Source organism: Protomyctophum parallelum (genome assembly GCF_964188405.1).
Source record: "Protomyctophum parallelum genome assembly, chromosome: 1".
NCBI classification, from domain to species: Eukaryota; Metazoa; Chordata; class Actinopteri; order Myctophiformes; family Myctophidae; genus Protomyctophum; species Protomyctophum parallelum.
Window position 1 is genome coordinate 5,981,980 of NC_139697.1, and position 19,010 is coordinate 6,000,989.

At 41.7% G+C, this 19,010-nt stretch overlaps 1 protein-coding gene across 2 annotated transcripts in view; it reads right to left on the minus strand.

Moving 5' to 3' along the window:
• Positions 1-12,835, minus strand: part of LOC310873365 (cell adhesion molecule CEACAM20) — a 34,746-nt gene extending 21,911 nt beyond the window's left edge. For both annotated transcript variants that reach the window (XM_083785734.1, XM_083785733.1), the window contains exons 1-5: positions 12,715-12,835; positions 12,047-12,385; positions 7,149-7,316; positions 6,610-6,732; positions 2,157-2,435 (exon numbers count right to left, since the gene is read on the minus strand). In XM_083785734.1, coding sequence (XP_083641860.1) covers positions 2,157-2,435; positions 6,610-6,732; positions 7,149-7,316; positions 12,047-12,385; positions 12,715-12,763 — 958 coding nt within the window. In that variant the 5' untranslated portion in view covers positions 12,764-12,835. The remainder of the gene's footprint in view (positions 1-2,156; positions 2,436-6,609; positions 6,733-7,148; positions 7,317-12,046; positions 12,386-12,714) is intronic.
• Positions 12,836-19,010: the final 6,175 nt, after the last annotated feature.

Sequence of the window (19,010 nt, forward strand, 5' to 3'; positions counted from 1 at the left end):
ACACCTCAGTAATGGCCGCACCCAGGAAACCCTCTGTGAATCGGTCTATAGCGTACGGCCGTGTTCCCTGAGTAAACTCTGAATCCTATTGTGCTATTTATGTGAATAGAATATCACAGTGCTGTTCCCGTGACACCCCATCCTATAGCATTAATCTCATGCTCCCTGAGTACCTCATGGTGTCCCTAAACACTCACACCCATACACACGCACATGTACGCACGCACGCACACCAGCATACAGGCACACACGCACGTCACACGCACGCACACACTCCAGCATACATGCATGCACAGTTTGCACACACACACATTCAATCAGAGGGGGACATATCCCATTGCTGAGTGTCATTACATCCACTCTCTGGCATATACCCATGGTCTCTGTATGTCTTCTTAACCCAAACTATGTATGATGTCTGGTCCCATTACAATTCAATGGGTTTTCAGACAACATTATGTATGGACCTTTTGTCATAAACACTTCCTATATTACAAGGCATTATCCTCTATAAACAATCCCCTTTACCCATAACAACTACTATGCGTTATAAAATGTTACTTGCTAAATATTTAACATTTATGTTTGTTCTGTGTCACCAAACCTGGTTACAGAACAAAATGTTACTTACAAGTAAAATATGATTTTCTCTTTCTGCCCTGACCCACATTGCGTCCCCTGTAAACATTTCTCTCACCTCATAGCACCTATTTCTCTGTCTAAATTATTGTTCTAGAATAAACACAATAACCAAATGTAATGTTGGCAATGCTGGAACTTGAGTCATCATATTTGTCCTCACTGTAGTACGTTGCAATCAAATTCTAGATAAGATTGTGGGCTAACCGCCAAAAATGTTATGCATGAAATGGAAATATCTCTTTCCCAGGTCTTAACCTCCCTCTTCCCTCTTCTCTTTTTTATTTTTCTCTTTTTTCTCATAAGAAAAGAACCCTGCCAAAACCTTTAGGGCATTCGGAAAGACCATGTTCTAGTAAAGCAGGTTTTACACACACACACACACACACACACACACACACACACACACACACACGCACGTTCGCTCACACACACAGGTTGTCTGCCGTCAAGTGCAAAACAACCCCTCCTCACAGTCTACGACACCCCCCAAGAAGAAAAAAAGGCACAAAATTCCCCCTGTACTAATTACACACTTCACAGGATACAAACCGGCTTGGTCGCCTGAGAGCAGCTCTCAGGTGTGGGTGTGTGTGTGTGTGTGTTTTGTACAACCTGCAAGGGAGTCAGTGTGTGTGTGTGTGTGTGTGTGTGTGTGTGTGTGTGCGCGCACATACACGGACACGCACAGGCGTGCATGTTTGTGTCGACAAAACAGTTTCATGCCTGGAGGCCACAGAGCCAAAAAAACAGGTTCTGATCGTTTTTTTCTTCTTCCATCGAGTCATTGTAAAAGCTTAGGCTTGCTAAATGAATACCTTCTACGAACACAGTCCCATAATGTAGGAAGTGCTAGCATTCTGTCTATGTCACAATGACTCTCTCACTGCAGACTGTTTTAGCTGTACACTGTATTCAGTGTCATAATTGCTATAGCACTAACATAAACACAATCACTTAGTAGCTTTCCTATTCTGGGCATGCCATTACAGTGTTAGCAAATAAAATAAGAATTATAAATAAACAAATAATTTAATTTTTAAGACATGTACCTTAAAATCCTGATTCTGGGCATGTCATGAGGCCAAAAATAGACTAGGCACATGAACATTTTGCGATCTATGAGCTCACAGTGTTTCGCATTGTGAGCTTATAGATCAGTTATTTTATCTATTTGGTGTACAACAAAGTATAGTCGTTGCTGTCAGGAGGAAACCACCTAACTCCATCCGTCTGTGTGTCGTTTCCAAAATATAGTACCAATGAAAAGTAGTAAAAAGTACTTGGGACCTTCCTCTCCCCCTGTCATGGAAGTAATTGACAATATATAAAGTCACAACACCTACTTTGATGAGTCAGTATTGCTTCGTTTTAAAAATATAAGGTTTTCTTCATTTCCTGAAAATAAAATATTTTTCATTTCCTGAAAAATGAACATTTTGGTTTCTTCCCGACAGCAGAGATGTAGGGCTTAAATTAAGTGGAAAATAATAAGTTAGATAGACTAGAGCACTCACGCATCACGGTGAAATGGATCACTGTGGAGGACACGGAGCGTAGCGTCTTGGCGTTGCTGGCCACGCAGGAGTAGTTTCCACTGTGTGCTTCCGTCAGCTTCTCCAGAACCAGACTTGCGGCGGTTTCCTTTGCCAGCACTGCTCCGTTGTGGTGCCATGCGACAGTAGCAGCGGGGCTGGACTGTACGGCGCAGGACAGCGCGAGGTTGCCGTCCATTCTGAGGACCATGCTGGCTGGAATCGCTGGCGTGGCGGCTAATTCCACCATTTCTGGACCATCTATAAAGGAAGCAACAATACGGAGGGTTAAGCTTAATTCATGCCGATGTGGCTTGCAGGAGTTTAGCCGTCTAGTTCAAGTCAAGTCAAAGTCGTACGATTGTCACACACGTTACCGCAGTGAACTTTGTTCTCCGCATTTGACCCACTTCCTGGAGCGGTGAGCCGCAGCCAAGGAGCGGTGAGCTGCAGCCGTGCCGCGCTCGGGAATCATTTGATTAGTAGATTTGACCCCCCAACCCATTGACGCTGAGTGCAGAGTCCCATTTTTGTCCCATGTTCCCAGTCTTTGGTATGACCCGGCCAGGGATCAAACCCCCGACCTCCCAGTTTCAGGGCGGACACTCTAACCACAAGGCCACTGTCTGGTTTCTGTGTGTGTGTCCAGAGATATTCTTGCAACCCAGCGCCAAATTTCTTGTTCACACACACTCAGCACTCAGACGTGCTGCCACAAAAGAAAGACACTGGATACTAGTAGGCCTACTACTGTTCAACACGGAGCAGGTGAGTTAAGTCCCTAAACTGTGACGAGTTCATCATCTAGAATTCAAGAATGATACTGCATGTGAGAGAAAGTGAGAAGTTTCATTCAGGGTTTTCATTACTTCATCAACCCAGGCACAGTCCCCCCCCCCCCCCCCCCCCAACTGTCCTGAATCCTGATATTTATTCCGCTTCCACACTCCACAGTTCATCTTAATCAGTGTACATTTCTCAGGTGAAAAGAACAGCTCAGGGGTCCTTGGGTCCTCCCATTAAGCCACAGCCAGATTTTCCTGTCATGTACGCAAAGGGACGATCTAATCGCATCTTTATATCCTGCCAGCTGCAATCCAACTAGTCCCGACTGGAATCAGCCGCTGACTGAGCAACACATTTACAATCTTTATTGTATACACTCTATACTTGGGCCGGACATGGGTACCTGACGATTCGTTTCCGATTCATTCGATTATAAATCGATTACCAATGCATCACGATTCCAATACATGATTTATTTCCCACTCACTGTGTGCCTAATAAACAAAGCACTTTCCAATTATCCATAATAAAAACAGATTAATTTACTTGTATTTTTTATTTATTTTTTATATTGATAAATATTGCATGATAAGAGTATCGTGCAAAATAATTGTGGAGGGGGGTGGGGGTTATGTCTTTATTGATAGGAGGTCGTCGGGATTGGGATTCGAACCTGCAACATGCTGTCAGCGGTGCCTGGACCGCCACGCTGGCAGCCCGGGCCATGCAAATCAGGTCTAATGCAATCATTGCAATCCACCTCATCCTAGCATCCGATTCACTTCCACTGATCGAATTCTTCCTCCCAAAGTTCACTGATTCTCAGTTAATGATTAACAGAGGTACAGTGTGATACATTGTAGCAACAGGTCTCAGGGAGCGCCACTTCCTGTCGATTAGAGTGTGACCACAGGGCGCTGTGTGTGTACAGTGGTTAAACGGTTAAGTGGTGTAAAGTAACGAAGTACAATTACTTCGTTACTGTACTTAAGTACACGTTTTGAGAATTTGTACTTTTATTGAGTGTTTTTATTTTTCTGTACTTTTACTTCGTTAAATTTACAAGTTTTTTTTAATTAAAATTGGACACCTTTCGTTACTCGCTACACATATTTCCGCGCAAAATATGCGAAATATGCAGGGCTCGCTTGATTTCACATTTTCCGCATAAAGTTTATAAAGTCATTGCCTCACTCATTCATTCACATTCACACAGAGAAGCGTGTGTGTGTGTGCGTGTGTGTGTGTGTGTGTGTGTGTGTGTGTGTGTGTGTGTGTGTGTGTGTGTGTGTGTGTGTGTGTGTGTGTGTGTGTGTGTGTGTGTGTGTGTGTGTGTGTGTGTGTGTGACGCGTGCTGCATCTGCTGGTTGCAGTTCAGTTCTATGTCATCATAGCTGTTATTTTGCATGGCTGTGTTGTGGAACACATAAGCCTTCAAGGAACGTTACACGACTCACCCATCCAGGTGATTGCAATACTAATCACTGTAGTCTCACCGTGCATTGCATGAAAACGTCTGTCGAACGGGACGGTTAAGTTGATAGCCGTTTCAACTTTCTCCCCCAATAATGTCATCCACATTTGTCCAGTGTATACTGTATATAGCCTACTGCAGGCTTTTTTGACTAGATTTAGAAGACATTTTCAAGCTCTTGCTACTGAAATGATCGATTATTTTTATGAAGAAATCATTTAACATGCATCTCAATGGGTGACAGAAGGACAGGGCTAATTATAATGCGTGAATTCAGGCAATTATGTCTGTTTTGCAAATTGCAATGGCTCTCCCCATTCTCCCCTAAATAACTGTGGACTGTTGATCTTGAAATATATTTTTGTGTGAGCTTGCTTGCACCCTGAGGGTAAGTGTATGTAAACACAAACATTGTCCTAACCTTAGAGTATATATTAATAGAGACGGCACCGGATTCCTCCTCCCATCCACTTGCATTAAGTTGCTCAAAAGCACGAGGTGAGCACGAGCATGAGGCGATTTCCTCCTTCCGGGTAGGAACAGAGTGCATTCTGGGATGGATTGCCCCAATAACATGAACGCGCTGGTCGTTGACTATCATTGCGCCGTTTGCGCGCGTTCACGTATGAAACATTGGTTCACGTGTCATGGGCCCAATAACAGTGATAGTCAACGGGTTCGAGCTGCAATGACAAATTCGGCCACTATGTCCATTTCGCCTCAGGGTTTCCTCCGGGTGCCGTCTCTATTAATATATAATCTATATTTTTTTTAATTTATATTTTTTGTCCCACGATTTTGTAACCCATTTTTCACCCCTGTGTCAATCATCCTGTGATGTGATCCTGGGCTCTACACACCCTCCGCCAACCTAGGGAGAGAAACGGACTTAACTCATGCTTCCTTCATGCTTGAGTGTCCAAGTTGCTCCTTTACACCTGACAGGGGGGAGTTTCCCTGGTTGGACGTAGCGCGTGGAAGGAACACGTTATTCCAACCAGTTCCTTTCCCCTCCATCAGGCGTCCCGGCTGGCCAGGGGGAGGCAGTTTAGAGACCAGGAATATATAATCTAAGGTCCTAACACAAACATTAAATGCCATTGAATGGCCAGTTTCTAGTGTTTATCCCAACACAAACATTAAATGCCAAAATATTGATAATGAATGGCCAGTTTCGAGACGAGTGTATGTTGTACTTTTTACTTAAGTACATTTTACACCGGTATACTTTTTGTATTTAAGTACATTTAAAGGACCACTTCACCACTTTTCATCTTCAATCTTCATATAATAGGTACTCACTAATAATCATGATCAAATGGCACGATTCTTTTCTACTCAGTCTGTGTCTCATAGGAGGGCTTTGGGCAGTTTAGAAACCGTCTTCCAGTGACATCATCATTAGGCAGATTATTTTTTAAACAAGATTTTTTTAATTTCATTATCGTGAGAACGATGGCATTTCGCATTGCAACTTTTCAGGACTAGAAAGCCTGCAGTTTTTATTAGCTTGTATTCCCCATCAATGATGTCACTGGAAGACGGTTTCTGAACTGCCCACAGCCCTCCTATGAGACACAGACCAAGTAGAAAAGAATTGCACAATTTTTTCATGATTATTAGTGAGAACCTATTATACGAAGATAGGTTGAAAAGTGGTGAAGTGGTCCTTTAATTTGAGGTACTTTTATACTTTTACTTAAGTAACTTTCTTAATGGGTACTTGTACTTTTTTAATTTTCAAGTAGAGAATCAGTACTTTTACTTAAGTAAAATATTTTTTTTTGTCTGAATGTACTTTCTGGGGCTGTGGAGAACAGGATGGGGAGCAATGCACTGACCATGCACATGAAGAGATTATGCCTGTCATTTGTCTTCAATCAAGCACATTTTGTGAAACCGAATTATTTCACATTTCACAAAACAAAACCTTCTCAAACTTTTAGTTTGTTTTCCCTCTCAATTTAATTTGATAAAACAAAACTTGACTGAGATAAAAAAAAACTGATCAGATAAACAACTTGTGCAACCTGGTTCCAAAAGTTGCACTTGGTTGCAAAGACAAGGAACAGAGCGACATACTGATGGAACAATTGTGGTGCTAATTTGGATGCCACTGGCTGCATCAACATTACCACAAAAACAGGAAACGAAACTACAGTAGCGTGTACTCACAGCTGACAGAGAGGCTGAAGGGTGCACTCTTCTGGGAGTCCAGTTTGTTGGTGGCGGAGCAATAGATGGGTCCCACTAGGTCTGTCCTCAGAGGATCCTTCACCGTCAGTGTACTAGAGGTGTCTATCTGCAATACAGTTCAACGGACAAATTAGACAATAGACGCAGAATAAAACAGATACAACCAGGGATGTTAATAGTTAATCATTAATCATGAATTATTAACCGATGCTTCAGAAATTATCCAATTAAACATAACAGTTAAATTAGTTAATTAACTGTTTTAATTAATCGAAAATTCTGTCAAGAAAAAACATCTGCGGTTCTATCATTGGGCGGTTTTCTATGAATGTAATGCTGTCTGTGCAAGCGTGGCTGAGGAACATAAAAATGAATTACCCCACCTTCACCTTGGTAGCCACAGAATCGTCTCTGCTTTTGCATGTGATGTGACAGACAAGATTTCAATTTCATTTTATTCCTCATACAAAGATGCCTCAGTCTACCTCAGTCACAATCGTTTGGTGAAAGCCTCAAACCCACCGTGGTCAAAGTGAGTTTCTTGCCGTCGGCCACTATGGGTGTGGTTCCGTTGTTCCAGGCGAACGTGATGAAGGAACCCTTGGCAGAACAGGTCAGAACCACGGTACTGTTGAGCTCCACTGCCTCCGTCACGCTGGACTTAATGGCAACCTCACTTATCGGCACTGTGATTCAATGAGGAGAGAGTAGAGAAAGCGAGAATGAAGGAGAGAGAGAGAGAGAGAAGGGAGGCAAAGTAGGTTTAAAATTAAAACAAAGAACTGCCAGCACATAAATGTACGTTTTAATGACACATAAGGCACACACGGACACGTTTTGCCGTCAAGCCTTCTTCAGCGTCAGGCAAAGAAGTTGTCATGTACATGGTCAAATAGTCATGTATACGTCAAGGTTTTTGTATATCAGTGACATTTCAACAACGATGCAATTCAATGTGCTTTACACAAAACATCAAGCAAACCCTGTGTGTGCACACTGCACAGGGTACAGGGGCCCCTTCTACTGTAGCTCTGTGGTTAGAGCATGGCACTTATTCTGCCAGGGTTAGAGGCTCCAGTAAAAGCTATAGCATGGTATATTGTGAATACATACAGTGTCCTGCAGCTTTTCTGATGAATCCATAGTCAGAATAGGCATTTTCGGTACAGCTTTTCCAAAGTAAAAGGTCCAGCATAATTAAAATCACCTTCAATATAGGGCTGTGGAAAACATTTATATTGCGATAATCAAGAACATAATGGCACCTTTATTATTAAATAAGGTATCATTGATGGTCAAAATATTGGACCTAACGGAAATGGAAGCTGCAAAATCAATTGTTTCAGAGGTAACTTTTTTGAGGATACAGACTGTTTGCTTTTTATCATTAATTTAGACAACAAGATTGTGTGAAAAATGAAAATTAATTTAAAAACTCACACACGATACACCGATAAAAATCGATATCATTTGCCCAGCCCTAATTCAATGAGATGTCCCTAGCACCTCACAAACCACACCTGTTCAGCACAATGCTATAGCGTTGACTTGTGCTTTGTGAGAGCATGCCATTATGAGCGCATAATGTGATTCAGTGTTCTTCTGCCTTTATTCAAAACAGGTTTGTGTTTGCGCAAATCTGGTATTTTAGAACCAGATTCGTTCCAATAGATCTGTATCCATGAATGCAATGTCATTAGAGATGAGGCATTAGTAGGAATGTGCTAATCATGTAGGAAAGTAAAGGAGTAGTAACCCGTTCTGACTAGAGATTTACAGAGAAACGTACTGGTCAGTTTATAATATTGAACATGCGTTCAACGCGTCTGTTGTTGACACAAGTTTTAAGGGCAAGAAAGAAATTATGTTGTTGTAGACAATATTACACATACACACTGTGGCTGTGTATGTTTGTGTCAGTATAAGGTATTTAACAATAACATTTTGAGAGAGAGCCAGAGTTGTATGAGGGTGCGGCGTGTTTCCTGTCTCTCTCTGCAGTAACTATCAAATAAAGGCTCAATAAAGCCTCCAAAAAGAAGTAGGCATCAGGCTCAGTTCTGATTGGGCAGTATTATTTTCCTTTTCCCATTCCATTTAGTCATATGTTTTTATTCCCCTAGTAATTTCTTGTTTCTTTTAATTGATTTATTTGCACGGGAATTTCTCAATTATTGGCCTTAAAATAATGAAACCATTGGTTGAACCATAGATTAGAGGAGTTGTGCACACCTATGAAGCTAAATGAAGCACTTACTCAAAATTCAAAGTTTTAAGTAGGCCTGACACATTCAAAAGGGTGAATTATTCTAAGTGCTCTTATAAACCCTGAGGTGAGTGAAGAGAGGGAGGGTCAGGTTATTTGCTATGCAAGCAGAGCAGTGTCTGTCAACTCAGCCCTGGGACTGAAAGAGAGAGAGAGAGCGAGAGAGAGAGAGCGAGAGAGAGCGAGAGCGAGAGAGAGAGAGAGATGAATAGTGAGTGAAGGAGTGGCTACTATGAGCTGTTGTGAAAGGTGGTTGACATAACTGCAGGTGGCTTACAACAGTAAAAAAAGAATGGAGCATGCGCATGCTGGAAAGGGAGGGAGGGAAATAAAACACCTTTTACCACTTGAAGAACCCTAGATTCTGTGTTGATATTTAGTGTTGAGCGAGAACAGGAGGAGGCCTAGTATAGAGCCCTTGGGAATACGGTCAACGAAGTATAGGGTTTAAGTGGTTACTGGTGTAATAAAGACTGACAGGAGGTTAACAAAAATGAAACACACAAGAAAGAAAGGAAGAATGGCAACAGACACACGGAAAGAAGAAGGTTAAAGTAATAAGGTAGAAAATAAAGCAATTCAATGAAACTCTCAGATGAACATGTCACACCTGGCTACAGCATACGTGCAAAGTAAACCTTCCTTGTATACATAATGGTTAACAATGATTAACACCGTCAGAGTTCTGTAGTACAGTACTGATGCGGTCAGGGCTGACTGTGTGTCTGACCCTGATGTACGTGTCGTGACCAGCGCTTTTCCCCCCAGATTGAATAACGGTCACGAAATTTCAGCAGCCTTTGCATGAAATGGCTACAGCTCACGGTCAACTTACAGTACATCTAATCTAGAAAACATTAGGACGTGGTATCAATAACCTCTTGGTATAGTGATGATAATAACTGAAGGACATTATAGGCCAGTCAATCTAACATTTGACCCGAAAGAAAATGATGTGATGAGGTCAGCAGTAGCACATGTGGAAACATGTGCATTGGGTTCAGAAACATGAAAACCCCCTAGTTTGACACATTGCATGCTTCTTAAAGCATCATTCAAATTAGATTTTGTTTTGCCTATAGGTTTTTAATGGTACTCAAATTTTAAAATGTGGATGACCTTAAGGATCATAAAAAACCTTGAACAATTACTATTACTAATTTCTTTTTGGTCAGGCCCTTTTTTAGTTTAGATGGACTGGCCTATTAGTCACATTGGACAGAATGAGAAACTATAAGGTCAAGCTGCTTGACTAATCTGTATACTGTATGTGTTTAGTCCTTAACTGACAAGAGTAACAGGGGCCACTTCAGATGTGAGTGAATGTATTATTTAATTTATGGTACTGTATGAGTTAATGTCCTTTATATTTAGGCTTTAGGCTCATGTCTCCCATCGCACGATAGTTCTCACATAGTAGCAGGTCAGAACCCCAAAGCGGGTGACAAACAGCAATGGATCCCTGAATGGGACTGCCAGGCCCAGAGGCCCAAAGATCAAAACATTGAGACCCACTGTTCCAGAGCCTGTCTCTGAATTTCAGAAGCTGAACCAAAAAGACACCACATAAAGTGTGGCACATTTTATGAACAGGAAAAACAGGCAACTATACCTGGAAGGCTCATTCAAGATGATCATAAGGGTCCTATAGGGATTTTCTGTGCAATCTCTAGCATCTCTGCTCACAAAAGGCTTTATTTACTGTCCTCTCTGGTTGCCCACAGTCACTGGACCTTCTGTATACTATATAACACAGGCAAGCTTTTGGGGCACTTAAGATGTATTTCAGGACTGTTGTCAAAGATCTACAAACATTCACCAGATGATAAGTAAGTAGCCTTGCCGAGCCATGAGGCCCATAGGGCGGGAGGCAGCTTGACGTACCAGATGATGGACAGTATGATGCAGATTGACGTTCAGAATGAGTTTCAGTTCCTTTCTTTTTCTCAGTTCACTGCCGGCTTTACAAGTCTTGTCACATGATCTGAGGTTTGTCTGAAAGTGTCTTGCCAAGCAAGTTCCGTTTCTTACCATCACTGTGCAGAACTTTGTTACTGATGTGAATCATGTGACACATACTTATGAAACCGCACCAATGATTAGCCATGCATCTCCTTGCAACCAATCGGTTGCGAATAGTTGAATGAAACCCTTATCCCCAATGGCAGTTGTAAGGAGTTGCATTGGTGCCGTTTGACGTTTCAACTTGGCTGGACAAGTATTGTCAAATGATTTGAGGTTTGTCAGAATGTCTCTTTCCAGGTTCCCCATTATTCCCTATTGCTGCTGATGAGACAAATATCCATTTCCCTTTCCCCCCTCTTCTGTCTTCCCAACCTCACATTCTACTGTAATGTCTGGACTCATTAGTTGTGGCCAGCAGCCTATAGTAAACAGGTAACACACCTGAACCATTGATGTGCAGCCAGGGTCATTCCTGGGTTAATTGACATCGCAACACTCCCCTGATATGATTTGTTGGGGTTTGTTCACATTCAAACCAACAAACCTGAACATGAATGGATTGTGCAGGGTGGATGACATGAATTATTATTATTATTATTATATTATTACTAAGAGTTGATTATATCTACTGTACTCAACCATTAGTTACATTTAAGAATACAACTTTCTATGAATGGGAATTATGTATACACCCTGACACCTCTGTACACAGGCATGCACACACACATTTTCCAGTTGAATTAGCATGGATGGATATACAGAAAGTGGGTTGCTTCATGTCTTTGCACTGGATACAGACAGCTCAGAAATCTGAAATATCTGCAAGCAAGCTCATTTGGCTCTTCTACATTCTAATAAATGATCTCAATTCACACACAAAAGCTGCAACTTATGAGGCCTACAGGCAGGCAAGGGGGTAGCTATAGCCAGGGCCACACCCTGAAGAGGTACAGTGAAAACACCTACTGTAAATGACTTTCATGTTGTAGGATGTAGATCATGTCCATTTTGAGAATCAATTATTTTGTCATTTTCTTTACATTTTCTATGACCATAGTATTATTGTAAAGGTAGCCTTTCTTCTATGAGTAACTTTATCTTCCTACAATTAGCATTTTGTTTTGTATTATTATTTTTGTTTAAATTATTCAACTTAAAATAAAAGGGCGGTACACAGCAACTCACCCAGAACTTGGAGTGTGGTTTCGCCTGTCTGCGTTTCTCCTTTCCTGTTAACCATTTGCACTGCATAATCTCCATTGTCTGTGGTTTTCAGCGGGCCCAACGTCAGAATGCCGTTGGTCTTATTGATGAACACGCGTCCCTTGTAATCTTCAGCGATATTCTCCACGCCGCCGCTCACCAAGGTAACAATTGGAACCAGTTCGTCCCCTCCGTTAAACGACCAGGCCAGGGTCAAGAAGGTTTCCCCGGGTTCCAAATCGGGCTTGATGGTGACATTCTTCCCAACAACACCGTCAAGTGGCCCGTCGTGTGGGAGAAGGTCCTGCCCCGCACAGCATCCTATAAAGCACCACCTGTTAAGTTATTGTTGGCTATACGCTTTGGATTTCACAAATCAAATAGTCTAAAAGTGCAGTTCAATTATGCGGTTATGGTAATAATAAAATAGCAAAGCTATTTTACGAATATAAATAATTTTAAACAACTGAAGAATAGGTTATTATAGGTTGAATAGGTTATTATATAAACGGAATGCATAGCCTAGAAATGGTGTAAATAGCTTACACATTTTCCATTATATAATTGCGTCACAAAACCTTTATGGCAATATATTTGCTCCATATGTAGCCTAGTATTATGTAACCTGTGTTAAAATAATAAAAACTTACCAAATACGGATAAGAATAACACAAATGACTTCAAGTTAAACATATCCATCCTGAAACGATTCAAGTCTATCCAGCAAGGCGACAGTGAACAATACTCCTACCTGTTGCTTTTAAAAAGTGCAGTAGTCTTGGTGCACACCCAGTCAAGGTGAGAGCTTATCAGACCGCCTCTTCTTCACAAAGAACTGTGCGATGGGGTGGGAGTAATTTCAGCAGGATTTACTCACATTCCATGTGGGTTAAAGGTTGTTTTGCGTATACTTACCCAGCCATTCACAAATGTACAACTCCAAGTTAATTTAAGCAACATGCATATATCTGTATAATAACAAAACATAAATAGTGAAGCGTTATTGCCTTGGCACAAACCGTACAAAACCGTAAAAATACACAAACCGTAGTAGCCATAGTTAGAATCACACATTTCATTGTAAAATTGTCAGGTATTCACAGAAGAAAAAACTTCACTATTACAGTACAATAACAATAATAAGTTGAGATATCTTGTACAGCCTAACTGTAAATTGAAATGATTGGTAATTGTTCAACAAGACACTACTGACCTCTGGTGGAAATGTACAGAAAACAAAAAGGTTGAGAAATACATTGCATTATGAATTCCACAATAATTCCAGTGAAACTAGAAGCTAAAATCAAACAAGCAACTCATGTGATGTCAGTATAATTTATTACATTTACAAGATTCACTCAGGACTCAGCATTCACAACGCACAAATGCAAACATACACAAACACACTTTACACTTTACGTGAGCTGCTGTTTATCAAACATTTCTACATTTCTCTTCTTTGAGATGATCACGATTGTTTCCGTATCGTTAATTGCTCTCAATATCATAAAATACTTTGAGCTACACTCTACACGCAAAAGATGCAACACAAATAATCAGCAACGCGAAAACATGTAAAGATGTGAAAGTGTTATAATGGGTAACTGCTAATAAGCCAAAGTACAAATATCTTAACAGACCAAACAAAAATAACGTCTTAAAACAAGTCATTCCCAGCATTCAGAAGTCGGCTATGAATGTGCATTTTCCCCCTTGACATCACTTGTTCAGTGATAAAGTTCCACTTCAACCATAAATGACTCTTCTCTTTGATTGTTGCAGGTAAAAACAGCCATTTGCACTGACGCACTTAGGATGGCTCCACATATGGTTGTCATGCAGTTCACTTTTCATATTCTCGGTTTCTTATGTTGTCTTGTCTTGAAATAATTCATCATAATTTTCGTAACCTGGCTCTGCCTCAACCTAATTTGATAAGTTTGCACTTATCAAGCACTGTCATGTCACACATGGTTAATCAACCCATTTCACTTCCATCCGATGGGAGCAAAGACAGTTGTGGTGCGTTGACAGCTTTGAATTGTGTCCATTGCACCTGACGTCAGTGACGTGTGGAGTTCAACATAGTGAACCTTTATCAGGCATCGACCAATATGAACCCCACTTAGCAGCCATTTCACTTGTACTTTTCTTTTAGTGAGCTAACCATGAGAACTTAAGTGAAATGAACTAGGCTACACACCAGAAAATCAGCACAAGAGCTGTCTCTGAGTCTCACAGGCACTGTCAACAACCTGCAAAGCAACAGGCTTGCATTGGCTACAATGCTTCATACGCGGAAATGTAACTGTGCCCTTATGCTCAATTTATACTCCATTGTATGACGGAACTGCACGCCTAAAACAGCTGATCTACAAGCTCAGAATGCGTTGTGAGCTTGTTTGTAGATAGGCTATTTTGGGCGTTGGCATGGTTCACCAAGTATGACGAAGTATAAGTCAGGCATTATATTTACCTTTGGTTCTTTGACCTCCAGATCTTCTCCATACTGTATAGAGAAATCAATGTGTTGCAGCACTATATTGATTCCTTCCTCATCTGTACGATCAAACGGCAGGAATCTCACCATGCTGTAGTCATCAATCTAGACACAACGCAAGCACACAATTTCAATGAAGAGGACGGACTCCCTGCATGATGTATTATGAGTTTTGACTTTGACTCAACACTCAAAGAAAATGTTATCATGGTGAGGGATCCCATTATCTGGAAAATTTTGAATATTTGAAAGCGACTTTAAAACGCTGTCTAGCTCGATAACATACCATAGTTTATTCAGTGTTTCCTTAGTGGGAATATTGTCACATCACTACGAACACAAGAGTATATAGTATATACTATATATATATAGTAGTGGATTCTATGTCACAATTATTTTACTAGATTTTAAAGATATTGCAGTGATTACTACTCTAAGGGGGAATATGTATTTGCCAGGGCAGACATGGACGTGCACGTAGACTCGGGTATGCGCACGAGTTAAACTGTGCCCTCGTCTTAGTTAAAGCTGTTATGTGCAGAACACTGCAGAGTAATTTGTCTTGCTTATGAGGACTGAGGATTTTCACAATAGGGTGGCTGGTAGTGTTGCGCGGGCCGGCTTTTTTGCATAACCCGCCCGACCCGTCCCGTCCCGCCACAGGAGCCAGCCCGCACCAACCTGCCCCACAAAACAATATATTAAACAATAACCCGCCCGTTTTCGCATTGCATGCATAATCGCATTTTCTTGATTGCCAGAGAGCGAGAGAGAGAGAGATAGAGAGGTGACGGTCCCTCGGATGAACATTTAAAACTTAAGCCCAAGTTGCCCAACACTTAGGGCCGATTCATACTCCTAGGCTATTTTAGAGTCGAATAAAAGTCGGTTCGGCGCTGTAGAGCCTACCATTTGACGTCATTTGAGGTTTGGGGGGGCGGGTACCGTCCTAAAGTCGGCTCTTCGGTGCTACTGAAAATTTCTGACGAGCCGAAATCATTTCGGCACTACAGCGCCGAAACAGCGGTAAAATAGGAGTATGAATCGGCCCTTATACACATACGTGACATGACATAGGCCGCCGCCGATCTGTTTTGGAACGGTTCACTTCACTCAGCACAAGATGAGCAACAGAACAAGCTGATGATTTCAGCAGGAGGAATAGGAGAGCAGGTACCGGAATGCTGATTTTCTCCTTTTCTGGGGAAAGGGGGGGTGACCCGCCCCGCCCGCTGCTCGATAATTGCACAGCAGGCGGGGCGGGTTTCCCCCCCTTTCCCCAACGGGCCGGCCCGCGCACCACTAGTGGCTGGGGCTATATCATTTATTTTGGTTTACAAAATGTAATTTAATGTTGTTTGAAGGAGAGAGATTTTATGCACATCTCATAGCAAATTATGAATAAAAAGGAGTTAACAATATGTACTTAACACCTTGTAATAACTGATGAAAGTGTAGCCATGAGCAGTAATGTAGAAAATTTTTTAGATGCATTGTAGAATTACAATCAGGTGAATCTAATCGAATTGTGAGGCCAATGAAAATTCACACGTCATCATTTAAATCAATCTGATCCATTGAGAGAGGGGTACAGTGTACCAAAAGGTGAGGTGCAGTCAGTGTAAAACCTACTAGAGAACTCCAGTCTTCTCTATAGTTTAGTTGGTCAAGTTGTGTGAAAATACACGACACAATCGTCAGTGGTCATTGGCACCGAACAGGAAACATTCCAAGGGCCCTGGTTTGACAGGCTCGTACCTCACCTCATTGATTACGATTACAACATTATGCCTCACCACACTTAAACCCTATACTTAGTTGACCAGGATCCCTAAACCAAATGCCTGATCCCCTCCTATTTACTCTCTACACACCAAATGTATTCATCAAAAATCTACAAGCTTACAATGTGTCACAACAACAACGCATTGTGAGCTTGTAGATTTGCTACCTTTGCTGTAGGATTGCTCCCAGAATAAAATTCCTGAGTTCTAAAACTGCATTAAAGTGAGAGCACGGAAAGGGCAAGTGAGGAGAAAAGTTTGGTTAGTGTTTACAGCCTGGAGACGCATGGTTTAATAAATATTGAGCACCCCTGAATTCTCTTCTGACAATAACTAATAAACAACAGGAGCTTAAATATCCTTAGCAACTATCCTTCTACTGAACATGGGTGGTGATGAAAATGGTAATGCTCTTTCTCCAATAGGGTATACCGGTACAGTGTATGAGTATATGCACACAGAATAACTCTTCCTACTTCCAGGCACCCTTCCATACGTCCTTCACAGGTGTTACCGATGATAGTTGATACTAATGAAGGCTCTGTTACATTTAGTGTACAGTGGTTCTCAAACTTCTTAATTTCAAGGACCCCCATAACTCTGAGTGTGGAGGACCGCATGTAATTCAGACAGGGCATATCCGCATGTCGGACTAGCGTCTGCTCCCGTGCTTGCGGTTATGGTTAGGTTAGGAGATGAGGTGGGTTGTCATTTGTCGGACCAATGACTAGTCTGAACAACGTACTGCACCCGAGAGTGTGCATGTGTTTAGTTAGACATACCAACAGTCAGACACCATGAGTCAGACACCCTCCAGTATCATCGGTAACAACTGTGACCAGCATGTGCACTTAAGCCTCTCCAGCTGATCCAAAATGCAGCAGCTCGCTTGGTCTTCAACCAGCCAAAATTCTCACATGTCTCCCCCCTGCTCCGCTCCCTCCACTGGCTCCCGGTCGCTGCCCGCACAGAATACAAAACTCTGATGCTGGCATTCAAAGCAACCAAAGGTATGGCTCCCCCATATCTTACAAGTATGATTGAACCCTACAAACCCTCCCGCGCACTCAGATCAGCCAACGCAGGGAAACTGGAAGTACCCTCACTAAAAACGCCGGGACAACGCTCCACACGTCCCAAACTCTTCTCCCTTCTGGCTCCAAAACTGTGGAATGCACTTCCCATTGCAGTCAGAACTGCAGCATCACTCCCAATCTTCCGCCGTAGCCTGAAAACCCACCTTTTCAGACTCCATCATGGCCCATAGCACTTACCCTAACCCCTTAGATAGCATTTCTGTTGGCTTAGATAGCATTTGACACAGACTTATAGCATGTTATGTAGACAGCACTATAATTGTATTGTATATAGTCATAGCACGCCATAGTACATATGTATAGCATAGTAGTGAATATGTATAGTTTATTATGTATAGTGTATGTATAGTTTCATCATATAGATATTCCACTGTTACCTTCTTAGCTTACGCATGTTTCATGATAAATGCTTTTATGTGATGTATTCCCTTGCTTTTGTTCTTGCTTAAATGTAAGTCGCTCTGGATTAAGAGCGTCTGCTAAATGCCTAAATTGTAAATTGTAAAATTGAAGGAAGTAGGAAGAGTTATTCTGTGTGCATAGAGCCTTTTGCCATTTTCAGGATAAAGTCGGAATGGAAGAAAGGCTGCCAATGTAGCTGGCAGACAGTCCTGACCTGCCATGACTGGGTAGTCAAAGTGTTCTGCTGCAGGATCCAGATTCACCACCTGAACAGAACGATTGATTGCCTCTGCAGGTTGGATCAGAGTGGAACAGTAGGTACTCTGAAATTACAAGGCAAAAACACAATTAGCATATCATCAAGTCATGTGTGGTATAAGTTACAGGGAGTTTCAACGGATACAGGAAAAGTGGGCAGTGGGCACCCTAGCCGCAATTTGCAAGTACACTAGTTTTTTGAGGGGCCCATGCACAGCTTTGTGTGTTTGTAGCACGGAATGTGGTGAATTGATTGGCTGAGCACGGAATGTGATGTATGATAAGAGCGCCCTTCACTTCAGCCAGCCGCCATTGACAGCCCATACATCCAAACAGAAAAGTCCTATCTGATTGTATTAAACAACGTTAAACTCACCAACATTTGCAGCCGTACGAAAAGCTTGAATTATCCGCTATGTGCAAAGTGTTTGTTTCATAAAAATCACCACCGTAGAAATTCTGTGCAGGTGATAATTTTTCCAAGTGTTGTTTTTTGGAAGTACTCATACAGAACTATATATCACATGGATATGAAAGTAGAGGACTCACAAGTCGTTGGAATTATTTATTGAGTGAGTACACACCCGACCACATTCATGCCGCCGCAAACCGGCTCTGTATTTAGAAATACTTGCCAATGTATGTAACATCAGAGACATTATAGGGCTAGCAGGGCTGTTGAGTGATATACAAGTACTTATAAATTCAAACACACAACATTTTGGTGCTCAAATGCGGAAGTGCAACAGAGCGCTCAAAGAGATTCTATATAAAAATAATTAAACCCAGAGTAGATTAAACCCCATAGTAACAACCAGCGTCCAATGCCTCCGCCATATTGGTGTGATGACGCAACTTCCGGTTGCTCTAAAAAACATTAAAAAGTAATTTTCATTCTATTCTAC